We start from the raw sequence: 15,823 nt of genomic DNA on the forward strand, positions 1-15,823 counted from the left end.
AAAATTACCTTTGCTACTTGTATTCTGAGCCAACTAATTTGCCCACAACATCCCAAATTTTTGTCTCATGAACAAAAAACAAAGAAAATATCCACAGACCACCGTGCAAACATTAGTAATTTCTTTCAAGCAAAATTGCTAAATTTGGACTCAAGAGTAACAAAACGTCTGGCACATCTTCTATCTTCAGTGAATGTAGAATACTGTTTATTTACCCACAGTGGCTATACATTTTTTTACTTTCACATCACTTTGGTCAATTTCACAAAGAACTCATTAAATCTTTGTGAATAAATGCATTGGTTGGCGTATCTATGGTGAACATCATACAGATGTTTGTCTTAACTATACATACAGATGGAAATGGAATTTTAAATTTAAAATTACTGCTTTTTGAAATCTCCCTTATAAACATTTATTCATAAAATATAGAAATTTAAATGGCAGAAAATTCGTAAATATGATAAATCCAAGAAAGAGTGGAACAATTCTTTAGTACATGTTATTGATAAAATGTAAATACAAATGAAGTAGCCCCCGCAGTGGGCCCTGAGGTGTCTGGACTGTCTCTGAACTCTCAGAAAAGCGAACATTACTGTTCTAGCCAAGAACCCACGTATTTGCTTGATCTATGCTGTAGTCCTTCAAAATACTGGTTGTCCATTTGTGACTGTGCCTCATCTTGTTTTCATTCGGAGGAACACAACAGAACATCTTTGACCATTTTGTGATATCCCTGACCAACTTCTTTGCTCGCTAATTAATTTTGTCTATTTTCTGAAAGTATCTGCATGTATTTTCCTAGAAGTTTACAATTGAATAAAATCAAATCAAATCAAACCAAACCAAAGTATATGTAACTCTCTGTACCATCAAATTCAATGAACTCATAATTGCCAGATAAACAACAAAGCCCCCCCCCACCCAAAAAATAAAAAAAATAAAAAAAAATAAAAAACCAAAACCAAAACAAACCCCAGAACAGTTATACCAATCTCCCTCTGATGCTAACACCCATACCCAACATATTCACATCACCCTTTATACTGTATTGCATGAGTAACCAATTCTACCAGAAGACTGTCGTGGTCTCTTTTTGGAGAAGTGTTGGCTCTGAGAAGAAGTGGTATGGTCCCTTTTTGAGAAGTGTTGGTATAAGAACCGGTGTGGTCGCTTTGAGAGAAGTGATGGCTCAGTTAGAAGGACCTGTTCAGTCTATTTTGGGGAACGGTTGGTACCAAAAATAGCTTGTGTAGTCTGGACATTTCGAACAGTAAACTCTGCTCGTCTTCAAGAGAATGCTGGACTGCTGATGATGTGCGGAGACCACATCGGTTCTTCTCAGAACAAACACTTCACCTCAAATGAGTTTTATACCCTTCTCAAAAGACATTGAATCAACCAAGATGAATCGCTAATGTCAAATCCACTTTCCATCAAGTATGTACTGACATTTAAGTCAAGGGTTTTGTATTAAAGAAGTTTCTTTGCTTCATTTACGACCTGCACAAGGGAAAAAGGAAAGACAGAAGAGTTAATAGGACACTAGTAATTAGTAAATGTAAAAACATAAAAAAACCAATGTGCAGCCAACCACGCCAGAAGGAAAACCTACAAGTCTACATGTGCTTGCAATGTATATAATTTCCTTTTTCTTTTATATTTGTACTGTTTTTTCTCCCAATTTTGTAATTGTTTAATTGTTATCTACTTAGATTTTTTACAAGCTCATGCTTACCAAAACGGCCCCTTACTCTATTTATTTATTTATTTATTTATGTTTACTCTTACTTAAAGATATGTTTTGCTTTACTCCGTAATACATGTAACTGTCGTTATTATTTTATGAGAGTATGGAAATAAATGTATTCTTGAATTGAAAATTTTTTTAATTGATGTTTTTAAATTGTCATGAAATTTGACTTTTGGGTCACAAATGTGATGTTTAAAAAACAAAAATATACCAATATGGGCACATATGGACGGCTACCCAGGGACACTGTTCCCCTGGCAATCCACAAACCACCTATGTGGACACCTTGTGCCTTGGCTCTGGCCTGCAATAGGAGGAGCTACGAACAGCAATGGAAGACCATCGTGTTTGGTGGGCCATCATCCGATGCTCCGCAGTGACTGAATGAATGAATGAATACCTGTAAAACATTTAAAAAAATACTCCACAAACCTCTTGATCCTCATCCTTCTGTGGGGAGTAATCGGCTGCTTTAGTGAGCCACACTTTGGCATCTGCCTTATTGCCCATCTTAGAATATGTCTTGCCAAGCATCAACAGATTCTTGCTGTAGAAGTTGGGAATGGCTAAAATCAAAACAATAATAACATTAGAGTATTCATTAATACCTCAGACAGTTTCGCTATTCCTATTGGTGGAGAGCGCGTCAGTTTTTTTTTTTTTAAACGGTTGATTATGACCAGCTGGGAGCTCTGTTTATAACCGGTTGTAGTCGGATACTACGCGCTCGTCTTGGTGCAAGACATTTCTTGTTACGGGCTATGCGGGCGCTGTCGGTGAGTTGACCGCGCTGAAAGGAAAACAAGAACGTCTTGCACCAAGACTACAACACTCACTAACAGATCTGGAAACTGGGATCTCAGTCATAACAATGTAACACACGGACGCCGTACATACAGAGCTCAAACACGTCGGAAACGGATAAGTTTTACAGAGTTTCTTACTTTTATGAATGGGAATAAAAGAACAGTGAATTGTTCTTTAACAGCTGTTTAAAACCTTGCAGGGTCGCTGCCGTGTGAAAAAGGCCTGAGCCAACGACCATGCCGGTTTTAAACGGCCGATAAAGAACTTGTTGCTACCCTTTTATTCCCTTACTTATACAGCGCCTTTAGAGTGAGTACTGGTTAAAAATATTAACATATTAAAGGCAGTGTGCACTATTGTTATTGTCACAGACTAGCGTTAAAAGTTGGTGTATCTCAACATATGCATAAAATAAATAACAAACCTGTGGAAATTTGAGCTCAATCAGTCATCGAACTTGCGAGATAATAATGAAAGAAAAAACACCCTTGTCACACGAAGCTGTATGCGTTTAGATGGTTGATTTCAAGACCTCAAGTTCTAAATATGAGGTCTCAAAATCAAATTCGTGGAAATTTACTTCTTTCTTGAAAACTATGGCACTTCAGGGGAGCCGTTTTTCACAATGTTTTATACCATCAACCCCTCCCCATTACTTGTCACCAAGAAAGGTTTTAAGCTAATAATTATTTTTAGTAATTACCATTAGTGTCCACTGCCTTTAATGCCAATAACCTTTATATTTTTATATTGTTGTACATACATTGTACATGGCCCAACTGGTAACAGTTTTTATTCTTAAATCCTTGTGCTCTGTTTTTTGTGCAATATTTGTATCTGCCTTTTGTGACTTTTTGATATTTGTGGTGCTTTTTTAAACTTGTGCGCGCAATGTAATTTCTTCTTTTTGGAGAGTAATAAAGTTTTCTTATGTTCTTATGTCTTTAAGAAGATCAATGCACTTCACATTAAACTTGTACTAAAGAAAAGCTAATCAAAAGTAGAATTTTAAGAGAATGTTTTTTTAAAAACTTTATATTGCGACTTTATTTAAAAAAATTGTTTTTATCCTGGCCTAAGAAAATAATAGAACTCACTTTCTTCAGCTTTCTTGAAATAACCCAGAGCCTGTGGAGAAATAGGAGGAAATAACCGTAAGATTAATTTGACCCTGTTGTGCACTTTATTATTTGTGAAATTTTTGATTTTTTTGATGTATTAAATATAGGATATTTAACTGTTAAAATGCTTAGCTTAAAAAACATACCTCGAAATTGGTTTCTTAATTTCATTTAACTGAAGGTGATAGTCAACAAAACACGAGACACCTCTTTTCTTTAAAATGTAAGGCCAGCCGTCGATTTCATCAGACCCTAAGCGTAGGATTAATCTTAGGACTTAGGACGAGTTCAGTTCTCTATCTGAAGACGTAGGATGCATTGAATCCATCCTAAGATAGGCCGGAATACTCATCCTAACTCGAGATGCGGGCTTGATTGGCGGCTGTCTTGTCAAGATGTTTGAGCGCTGGTTCTGTGGCTTGGATGATGTCTTTGACCGGAATGATGCGCGGTGCTCTTTTCAGAGCCACCACTCCTTCAAAAGAGTTTTTACCCATGGTTGTACCCGCAAGTTTACTATTCATATTTATATTTATAGTTGCTCTTATTCTCCACACCATGCAAAGCTTCAAACACCATTTACCCCTTTTGTTGTTACGAAGTTGATTGATCTGTTAGTTTGACGACAAACTTACTTCTTCATAGGTTGAGGTTGGTGGAGTGCCAAATATTGCAGTGGCAATCTTCCTTTGGTACCAGGCCATATCAGCAAACGTGAAACACCTAAAAAGAATCCAAGAGGAAAAGCTTCATCAATTGTCAAGAACTTGCAAAAGCTAACCGAACTAACTGACCAAAGCTCAAACATTTGGCAGCACAGGATGTTTAAGAAATGAAAAGGACCAGTGATCAGGGGTAATAATGTTGGATGCCCTTTGAGACATGGTGTATAAAGCGCTACATGACAACTTCTGATTATTCTTATTATACTTCTGGTTGGGGTCATTGACATGCACCCCGAGTGGAGTGTCCGAATTATTGGTTGAGTGGCTATGGCTGTAGTGCTAAAAACTCCTATTCTTTGGCATTGTCATTGTAGCCACAGGCCATAGACGTAGCCGTTGGATTCAGATGCAGCCTTAGTTTCTTGACTTACCAAAGACCCATCAGATGGTAACACGTTGCGTCAGCTGGGTTGAGCTCAATTGCTTTCTGGAAATGAAAACATGAAAGAGAGATAACCGTTGAAAACATTTCTATTTATTTTGTTTTTCTCCAAAGAAACTTTGAAACAATAATAATTATGAATGGCCCCTATTGTTCCAATATTTCATTTAAGGGTTATAGAATGGAATTAAATAACACTTATCTAAAAGTGACAGCATAATTTATGCGGAAAAACATGTCACCAATTTTACACCAAATACATAAAAAGTCTCCCAGAACTGTAAAAGTTGCTTAACTTTGCCACTAAAACTTTCTATAATTGCTACATGAGTTGACCTTTGACCCAAGATCTTAAAAAGTGAGAGTAAAGGCCGAGTCACACTGCAGCGATAACGAGAACGATAACGATCACGACGCACAGAGGACGATTTGTATTGGTTGAATTGCTCCACGCAGAATATGCACACGCTCATTCAGCCAATGGAACGCGTTCTCTTTGCGTGGTTATCGTTATCGTTCTCGTTATTGTTATCGCTGCAGTGGGACCGGGCCTTTACATTAAGTACAATTTTCTTACCAGGAAATGATCTCTGATGATGAAGGCATTTGCCACCTTCTTCTTGATTCCTTCGTAGTCGCCGACTTCACTGATGCAGATAGCAAACCACTGGGGAGAATGATACAACAAAGCAGTGCAAATAAACAATAATAAGTGTGTAGTTTAAAGCAGTATTGTCGGATAATTTTTTTTTTTTAAAGTCTGTCCCAAACCAACATGGCTCATCGGGCAGATGTTATCTCGAGATAAGACTGATCTTACCTCGCGATAAGACTGATTTGATCTAAGACTGATCTTATCTCTAACTTAGGACTAGCCTGAAAGGCAGTGGACACTATTGGTAATTACTCAAAGTAATTATTATCATAAAATCTTTCTTGATTACGAGTAATGGGGAGTGGACACTATTGGTAATTACTCGAAATAATTATTATCATAAAATCTTTCTTGATTACGAGTAATGGGGAGAGGTTGATAGTATAAAACATCGTGAGAAACAGCTCACTCTGAAGTGACGTAGTTTTCGAGAAAGAAGTAATTTTCCAAGACTTAGAATTTGAGGTCACGAAATCAAGCATCTGAAAGCACACAACTTTAAGTGTGACAAGGGTGTTTTTTCTTTCATTAATATCTCAAAACTTTGACGAGCGATTGAGCTCAAACTTTCACAGGTTTGTTATTTTATGCATATGTTGATATACACCAACTGTGAAGACTAGTCTTTGACAATTATCAATAGTGTCCAGTGTCTTTAAGTTTTCAATAACTCCTAAAGAAATCTCGGACAAGTCCTAAGCTTGAACTATGTGAAAAGGACCCCTGTGCCTTTAACCGTTAGGAAACAGATTTTAAACAGCTTTTTGTTTAAACGGTTTTAAATATCCTGCAACCAAAAATACAATTCTACATCCGCCAAGAATAGTTATTGTACCTTATGAGAAGCAAAGTGCTGCTCGTTGATTTCAAGACAGCGTTTGGAAATATCCAAGGCTTCATAGGTCAGCGTCTTCTTATCAGCTGCTGATGTGGCAGTCATCTGAGCTTTGTCTCTACACGCCCTACATAGTCTCCAGAGTACGTCCACATTCTTGCTGTCTTTGTGCTTCGAAATGAAGTCGTAGTGTTCCAGTGGCTTGTTCTCGTTGTATAATTTGTCCGACTCTTCCATGATCGCGGCATCTGTGTTGTCGGCCATCTTTGGTTTTGGGGTTTCAGTATCTGAGAGGAGAGGAATTAGACACTGGAATTGTTGCAACGTGCTTAACAAGCAGAAAGGATTTATGGTATATGAATTTATAATATAGTTAGTGACCTAGCGCGACCAAGTCCTGACTAGAGTTTCACCCTAGGGAACATTGTTGCGCAACTTACGCCATAAACGTTCGCAGTTGTGTAAAGTTTCGTGAAATCGGCCCCTGGTCTGCTAGGCAGGGTGGAATTTAGAAGGCCCAATGTTGATATGGGGCTCAGCGACAGAGCTATGGCCCCACAACCGGAAGGACACAATGACGGCAGGAGTTTCATGTACAATATTAGCATTGGACAACAAACAACCCTTCACTGGTGTATTTAACACACAACTGTTAATACACAACTTTGTGCCTATTGTGAACAAGAAAAATTAACATGCAAAGATATGCCCAGTCAAAGGCTCCATAAGTGTTGTCCATACCTGGCTTACTACTGGACCAAAGTGCGATACCTCGTGAAGCTACAAGAGTCGATGTGAGGAAGGTACCTAGACGAAATCTACTCGCAGTCGACGACAGTGCCGCAAATTTAGAATGCTGCAGGATACAATACAAAAAGAGAAATCAAAGGAATATCCACATTGACCTAAGTGGGGGCGGAACAAATTACTGAACAAATAAACTGACCTCTATCTATGATTGTAGAATACACTCGTCGTCTAAACATGTACCAACTGATGATTGTCACAGTTTATTTCCACAATTAAAGTTATAAAGATATGCCACTCTTCAATGCAATGATACAGGTCCAAAGGTGGTTGGCCTAATTAGTTGCTACCATTCCAATCAGAAAGCCTTTGGGCCATGGTCAACAATACACAATTGTTGCAAGCTGTTACTGGGTTCATGTTGTTTTATACACCCAAGGGGAAAAATGGCACCCGAGGGAAAAAATGGCACCCGAGGGGGAAAATGGCACCCGAGGTGAGGCCAAGGGTGTACAAAACTCACGGATCCCAAATCACAGCGTGCAACAATTGTTTTGTTATACATTGGTAACATGATTATTCCTCTTGTCAAAGTTATGTTGCCATCTTCAAGCATTATAATGAAAGAGTATATGCATAGTTTAAGTTAATAAGCAGACAAACTGTTGTTCAAATAAGAAACCATTCTTCACTGTTCCCTCAAACCCGCGACCGTTTCGTACTAAGCGCTGGAAATCGACCAATGGTGGGAACGATCAAGTTGATGTACACCAGTTAACTCCACTCAAGTTACCCGCTGCGCTGTGCAGCCATGGTACATTAGACACTTTTGTTTGTTGTTACCAATATTGGAATAAAAATGTCTAAACCACTTTTGAATACACATTGGTTGCTATGGCTATAGTTCATTGTACGTAACACTGGTTGATATGGCTATAGGCTCCTATAGTACAATAATTGTTGCTTTGGGTAATAATAATAATAATAACAAATTCTTATATAGCGCATTTCACAATAACCGTATCAATGCTCTTTACATTAGTGCCCTGGTCATGGGGCCAATAACATCCCTGATGTTTCTAAGCTCCCTCGGGCGTATACAGCCCTGAGCTGCCTGTAAGGCGCTTGTGGCTTTTTCATACACAATAACAACCTCTACCCTCGCAGGTACCCATTTATACCCCTGGGTGAAGAGGAGCAATTATAGTAAAGCATCTTGCTCAGGGACACAAGTGTCACGACCGGGATTCGAACCCACACTCCGGTGAATCCGGGTACAGTGCATTGGCTTCTATAGGTGTACTACCTGTTGGTTTCTTAAGGTATAATACATGTACATTGATTGTTGGGGGGAATAGTTTCTCACATTCTCAGGAAGTACTTTTAAGTCACCTGGAAGTGGTACTTTGTCAAAATAAAGCTTTTGTTTTGATGAGTGGAATGTGAATGAACAGTAATTAACTAAGGTTAAACAAAATTAGTTCTTTTCTTATTTACAAATTTAAGAGAAGGCCCCGACCCGAGAGGGCCCTGTTCGTGACGTCAATCGAGGCACAATATTTGAAGAGAAAATGCTGCACAGCGCTGAAACAGACGTCGGATCGGACCACTAGGCACTATTGCTCTTATGAGTCTGACCAGCCATGCAGACTGACCCCATCTGTAGTTGTTTTGCTGCATCCAGCAGCAATACACTGGTCGGCACTACCGGAAAAATGCAAGAAAACGTGCAAACTCATTGACTTAGGCTTGCATGTAGTTTACTCTACGCATCAAGGCAAAGTCTGCCTCGATTGACGTCACAAAAGGGGTAGGCGGAGTCAACCCCCAAACATCTTAAACTATTTTTTAAACATATAAATCGTGACAAACAGTTACTTAACAAATTGTTTTATTGTTTAATAACATCTACTCTTATGTTTGAAAAAAGAAGGATAGGCTGTCATGCTGCCGTACTTTGTGTGTGTTGGCTAAGCCCCATAGTGTTATATAATGTATATAAGAATTAGAGGGCGCAATGCTGATGCTGTTTGCACAAAAGCGAAGGGACCGCAAGGAGACATGCGCGCCATTCTGTACGCGCCTTTAATATGAAGTACACATTGGAGTTTGGGATGATCATTGAACGCTCTGCGATGCTGTTTTGTCAACTTACAAAATGGCTGCATGAACACATGCTGTGCGGTGCTCTTTTGTCACGCGTACAGCGTAATGTAGGCCAGTGCGCCCTCTAGTTCTCTATGCTATGTAACTCTATGCTATGCACATACGCCGTTTGTCCTGAGAGACGGCACATGGGTGTGTGCAACTAGAGTGCGGGACTGTGTATCCTTATTTATTCAATTCAATTCAATTCAATTTTTATTTGTCCCACCATGTAGGAAACTCTGTATGAATACATGCAATACAGAAAGAAAAATAAATAACACACAATCATAAATAAACTACTGGAAATATTAATTAATCAGAAAACTACATTACTAATAAACCACAAATTAATTATACTGAAAACTACATCTAAGCAGAAAGTAAACAAAGTAGTTAAACACGGTTGAGGAGACGGACGGAGTATGGGATGAAGGAGTTGAGGTACCTGTTTGTTTTGCACCTAAGTGACTGCCATCTCCTACCACTTCTAAGTTTGATGAAGAATTTGTTTAATGGATGGTTGGTGTTACATACAACAGCCTCTGCTTTAGCTAGAACCTTATCTTTGCAAGTTTCATCAAGGTCGATGTCTATCCCTAGGATTTTTGATGCTCGTTTCACAACCCGTTTCATTTTACCAGTATCTTGTTTTCTTGCGCCATTGTACCAAACCACACAATCATGAGTAAAAGCACTTTCAATAACAGATGAGTAAAACAGAATCATAATTTCCTTGTCTACATGAAAATAGTTCAATTTACGCAAAAAATACATTATATCCTTATAGACTCCATGAGTGGAGAAATATCGCCAGCTGGGCAAAGGAATAGTGAAAGTACCCACTTGAACAAGGCTATGAGACTGAGAACAACTGCATACAGCATGCACCGAAAGCAGGAAGTAAACTATAATTTTTCATATATAAATGTAATAAATATTTACGCCTACAAAAAAGTAACAGTAATACTAATAGTATACAGTTCATGACAGCCATATTATGCTTGTAGAAGAAATCCTCGACTAACAACATCAACTGTATGAAATAAACATTAATTAGTTATATCATGGAGCTATACTCACCACACAACTTAAATAAGAAAGCAATAATCAGACCATGGAGCTACATGTATAAATGATCAGACATACCTCAACCTCATGTAAAATGAGACAACGTAGGAAATACTCTGAAACACTATATCCTGGTACCAGTGCAACCGTGGAGGAATGGTACAACATGGAGGTAGTAATAGCAGGAACAGGGTGAGGTTTAGGTCACAGTGCACAACCATGCACACCACGCAGTGTTATATAAACCTTTTAAAAATGGTACACTCCTACAATGTACTGTATACACATTGTACACAGAGTGCTACTTGTACACACCCACAACTACAGTTGGGTCAGTACCGCAGTCAGAACAGACACTGGTTGACCTTGTTCATTGATTTCAATGCAAATGCATTTCTATTTGGGACTGCTACTATAGTTGGGGTATAAAACATCTGGGGGGGGGGGGTGGGCTTGTACAAGGACAAATATCTGTAGCATGGACCTTGTTTCCTCCCTCCATGGTCTAATCAAAAAAGTCGTACAAAATTGTTATCTTGAGGGCAAATCAACCACAATTCGGTCCTAGTCTTTAAACTGTACACAAAAAAGTTATTTAAAATGAAGTGAAATAATGGTCAAATATGTATGTACCAAAACACAATCAAATTTTCACTTTTCCAAAGGATATAAACAAGTCAATGTAGTGCATGCATTCTCATAAGCATCAATCACAGAAAAACAACTATATTTAACAAAAACTTAGAAGCACTGAGAGAATATTTTTATAATTTGTTTAGTTAGTACTACTTAAAAAATGAACTGCAAGATATGTACTTCCTCGGAATCAAATTTGTAAAAACTTATATGATTACCATTTAACTACTATACTCCAAAGTGAATAGGTTAAATGATTCTCAAAATGCTCTATTTTTCTGGAAATATGATGTACTTATAACCAAGCAAGTTTGTACTGCCATTTATTTTAGGAGGGATTACCTTTGAAGGTAAACCTCCCCTTAAAAAAATAAGCTAAAATTTCTTTTTACATAAAATACTAAATTTGAAAATTTGCCTGCAGTTCCCCTGGGTGAACCCAATTGGAGTTGGTGAAAAAGATTCTAACAAATCATATCTTATTAAATTTACAATTTTATACAAACCACAAAACTTATAACATTATCAATACACTTTCTAGGTTACAAAATAACACACTATAAATAATACCCTTTCCTATTAGGGTCACAAAACCAGGTCACAAAACCACCCTTTTGAGTGAGGCAAGAGTAATACAACTAAAACAATGTATAACATTGTACAAACAATGTATAACATTTTATACCAAATGTATAACAACTGTGGATTAGGAGTGTCAATCATTAACAGTGACAGGGCTAGAGCTAAAAATAACATAATAAAGAAAAGGATTGCCAGATTGTTGTTTCACTACTCAGCAAAAAAGTGTCTATCCTAAATTAATATATAAAATTGAGTGTTGGTGTGGCTTCTTTTAACACCACGGCCCAATTTCATGGAGCTGCTTAAGCACAAAATTTTGCTTAAAGATGCTATGTCAGATTTTTGGCCGATTTGACGGGGGTCGAGAAAGTTACAAGCTTTCATTTGAGCCATTGCTCGAAAAAGTCTGCCAATTTTTAGTAGCAGTGAAATAAAGTGCTCAAAATTAGTTTTTGTCGGGATCCCGACAATATATCACGTGACCAATTCTTATGTGTTTTATAAGAAACGTTTTAAATTTTTGTCATGGTTCCTGACCATTAAAAGTAAAAGTTAAACTTGTTTTCGTTAGAGCGGGTGATACTCTCTGAAACAACATTCACTCAAAAAAATTTTTTTTTTAATGTTTGGGGCCAAAAATCTGACATAGCATCTTTAAGTAAAAAAATCCTTGATGAATAAAATCAGATTACCTGCTAAGATTCCACTCAATTGTTATGCTAAGTAAACAACAGCTAATACCAGTCACAAGCAATGTATATGGCCTGAAATTTTTGACAGAAACATGTGTAAAATAGCAAGCTATTTTCATGCTTAATATACAGGGCGTCTTCAAGTTCAAGGGAGTCTATAAGTTTTCAGGCTGTCTAAAAACAAAATAGGGTGTCCAAACGACGCCAAGATCAAGATGCATTGCTGGCTAATACAAATGGATGGCTGTTTTATTGCAAAGGTGAAAAAGAGTCTAGACAAATTCTTAGGCAAACATAAACAAAGAACTTAAATTTTCCACCCCAAATTTCCCCCTGTAGTAAAATATAGTAACAAAGGAGGCAGGTGTTTCCAGTCTTGTAAGTTAATCTTTTGTAAATAAATTTTTAGTCGCTTGGAAGAATTTTTTTTAAGTCTGCAAACTGTGTTATTTACAGTCCAAGTATTAGGCTATAACTATTTTAAGCATGTAATTGGAAAAGAAATCACATGAATAATTTGACTACCCTTTTTTTTAATTTGAGAAGAGAACAACAAGTAGGGGCCAATTCTTCAGAGCTGAAAACTTATGTACTCTATTTAAAAACAAGCAATGTCGGATTTACCTACTCGTAGAACTATAAAATATGAGAGATTCAGAAGCTGTCACATCATCCCGGAATTTAGATTAACAAAAGCTGGATATAACCTTTGATAGTTTTGGTTTACACAGACTGAGAGAGTCTCAAATCAAAATACATCAACCACTACTTTAAATAATAGATGTTAAATTTGCATCGGGAATAAAGAATATTAATTGTGGCCTTACCCATACACCGATGTGTTAGCAGTGTATACTCAGTACTTTCCCGAGTCCTGTTAAAAAATATCACAGGCATGTTACCTGGGTGGGATTCGAACCCATGACCCATACAATTCTAGAGCAGTGTCTTACCAACTAGACTACCGAGGTTGCCCAGTAGCTAGAGGCAGTTCGAATCCTATGTTTTGGCAGCGGGTACCGCAACGATATAATCTACTTTGTTGATGAACAAAATTATTTACATTTATTTACAACTCTCACTATTTACAATACAATAATTTATATATATGATCAAGAGCATTGACCAAACACAATCCGCTGGATAATATATCACACGGTAGGTTTTGGTCACTTTGGGGTGCGGTGCTTTGGGTGTTGGCCCCAAAGGCACTGGACACTATTGGTAATTGTCAAAGACCAGTCTTATCACTGGGTGTATCTCAACATATGCATACAAACACAAACCCGTGAAAGTTTTTACTTAATTGGGTGTCGAAGTTGTGTGATAATAATGGAAGAAAAAACATCTCTGTAAGTCACACAAAGTTGTGTGCTTTCGGATGCTTGATTTCAGGCCCTCAAAATTTAATTATGAGGTCTTGAAACCAAATTCGTGGACAATTACTTTTACTTCTTTCTCCACAACTACGTTTAGTCGTTACTTCAGAGCGAGCCATTTATCACAATGTTTTATACTAACAGTAGTACTTTCATTATCAACAGCTCTACATTGCTTGTTACCATGTCCTTTCTCTATGTTGTTACCAAGTAAGTTTTTACGCTAACAATATTTTTGAGTTGTTACCAAAGGCAAGCATGAATAATATAATAGTGTCCACTGCCTTTAACTTTAGAATTATTTATTGATCATTGTTGACTAAAATTTGCAAGTAAGTCGATATGATCAACAAGAAATAGCCTACAATGTCAAAATGTGTTCGTATTTGAATATAATACGGAAAAGTTTCCGTATGGCGTCACCACTTTTTCATTCGATATGAAATAATATAGTATCTAATTTACCTCAATGAGATATCCCTTTTTGTAAAAATGAGTGAAAAGGTGGTGGCGCCATCCGGAAAGTTTTCCTATAATACTATCATTTACTACACTCGACTACACACAAATTTTGATTGGATTTTTGAGTTGTTGTTCTTGCTGGCAGTTTGCCAAATAAAATCGATTACAAATAATTATGGATTTTTTTGGTCTGATGACTTGCGTTTTTCTTTTCATAAACAACTAGAAATTGTATATTTATTTATTGATAGTCGATGGTTGGTTGAAAATCCCGGAAAGTAAACTATACCACTCTGCCTACGTTGTTGAACTCCAAACAAAAAACAAGATCTGCAACAAAGAGCTGTAGCACTACCACTAGCAAAGCAGACGACACAAACATTTTTTGTTTCATTTGTTGTTGACAACATTGCACACTCAATTTATTGCTTAAAAAAAAAGACTTCTGCCTGGCTACGGTATTATAGAAAGCATTAACCCACCTTATTAACGAAGAACCTCCACCTTGTTAGAAAACTTCCAGTCCTTAAAACATCTTTTTGTAAATAATCGGTGACTACCCGCCGTAGCAATGTAAACTTTTTTACACTGGTCGCCATCTTTGTTGTGATGGACGATGCTGACCTTCACGCATGAGAAAACAAGGGATTCTTATAAATATGTCAAGCACCAGACTGTTTTCTCTGGCAGCTAATTTCAACAGAGGGCGCGCTATGTACTTTATATGTTTCAGAAACAGTGCATAATTTTATCTGCATCATTGCCATCTTTCCTCAGGGAATCCAAGATTTTCAAAGTTTCCCCAAATAATAATTAAAGATGCTTTGTCAGACTTTTGCCCCCAAACATAAAAAAATAGAATTATGGTATTTCAAAGAGTATTAAAACGTTTCTTTTAAAACACATAAGAATTGGTCACGTGATATATTGTCGGATCCCGAGCACTTTATTTCACTGCTACGAATAATTGGCGGACTTTTTCGAGCAATAGCTCAAATGAAAGCTTGTAACTTTCTCGACCCCCATCAAAATACCTATTGAATTTTAAATCAAAATTGTTGGGTCAAATCGGCCAAAATCTGACATGGCATCTTTAAGCAACCAGTAAAACACACAAATTTTCACATATAAGTGTGCCTTTTCCAGACCCATAATAAATGGTTACTTATATCCCAGGACTTACAGGCAGTGGACGCTATTGGTAATAACTCAAAATAATTGGGAAGGAACTGGTAGCACTATTTGTGTCTTGCCCTACCAGGTTACAAGTTCTCCTCAAGTTCTCCTGCGGGTAAACTGCAGGGGCTGTAAAATTCTGTCATGTGTGCTGGGCCCAATTTCATAGAGCTGCTAAGCACAACTTTCTTAGCATGAAATTTCTTCCTTGGTAAAAATAGGATTACCAACCAAATTTTCATTTGTTGCATATTGCTCAAGTATTCAGCTGTTGTTTGCTTATCCTGAAAATATCCTGGACATTATTTTGGCTGGTAACCCTGTTTTTATCAAGGCAAACATTTCATCCTAAGCAAATTTTTGTGCTTAGCAGCTCTATGTAATAAGCAATTTGCGAGTTAGATTTGGATAATGTCTGGGGCCAATTTCATAGAGCTGCTTAAGCAAAAATTTTGCTTAAGCACGAAAATAGCTCGCTTATTTTACACATGTTACTGGCCAAAATTTCATGCCATATACATTGCTTATGACTGGTTTTTAGCTGTTGCTTACTTAGCATAACAATTAAGTGGAGTCTTGGCCGATAATCTGATTTTACTAAGCAAGGATTTTTTTGCTTAAGCAGCTCTATGAAATTGGGCCCTGGTACAATGAC

General features: G+C 37.3%; 1 protein-coding gene across 3 annotated transcripts; it reads right to left on the bottom strand.

Annotated features, from left to right (window-relative positions):
* Nucleotides 1-181: 181 nt before the first annotated feature.
* LOC117289553 (regulator of microtubule dynamics protein 1-like) lies at nucleotides 182-14,604 on the bottom strand. Of its 3 annotated transcripts, none has more exons than XM_033770706.1 (9): nucleotides 14,475-14,604; nucleotides 7,020-7,134; nucleotides 6,279-6,565; nucleotides 5,366-5,455; nucleotides 4,778-4,833; nucleotides 4,317-4,404; nucleotides 3,658-3,688; nucleotides 2,186-2,319; nucleotides 182-1,503 (listed from the first exon to the last, which is right to left on the bottom strand). In XM_033770706.1, the coding sequence occupies exons 1-9, from the start codon at nucleotides 14,589-14,591 to the stop codon at nucleotides 1,474-1,476; spliced, it is 948 nt and encodes a 315-aa protein (XP_033626597.1). In that variant the 5' UTR covers nucleotides 14,592-14,604; the 3' UTR covers nucleotides 182-1,473. The 3 variants fall into 3 exon arrangements, with proteins under 3 accessions (XP_033626597.1, XP_033626598.1, XP_033626599.1); XM_033770707.1 differs by lacking the exon at nucleotides 14,475-14,604 and adding an exon at nucleotides 10,320-10,517; XM_033770708.1 differs by lacking the exon at nucleotides 14,475-14,604 and adding an exon at nucleotides 10,254-10,342.
* Nucleotides 14,605-15,823: the final 1,219 nt, after the last annotated feature.

Source organism: Asterias rubens, chromosome 4 (assembly GCF_902459465.1).
Source record: "Asterias rubens chromosome 4, eAstRub1.3, whole genome shotgun sequence".
Classification (NCBI taxonomy): Eukaryota; Metazoa; Echinodermata; class Asteroidea; order Forcipulatida; family Asteriidae; genus Asterias; species Asterias rubens.

Excerpts from the sequence above, each read along its gene's own strand:
- LOC117289553 (XM_033770706.1), bottom strand. The coding sequence starts at position 14,591 with ATGGCGACCAGTGTAAAAAAGTTTACATTGCTACGGCGGGTAGTCACC. Across the intron at positions 5,456-6,278 it reads AGCACTTTGCTTCTCATAAG|TGGTTTGCTATCTGCATCAG; the intron begins GTACAATAACTA and ends CATTCTCCCCAG. Across the intron at positions 2,320-3,657 it reads TTTCAAGAAAGCTGAAGAAA|CCATTCCCAACTTCTACAGC; the intron begins GTGAGTTCTATT and ends TTTTGATTTTAG.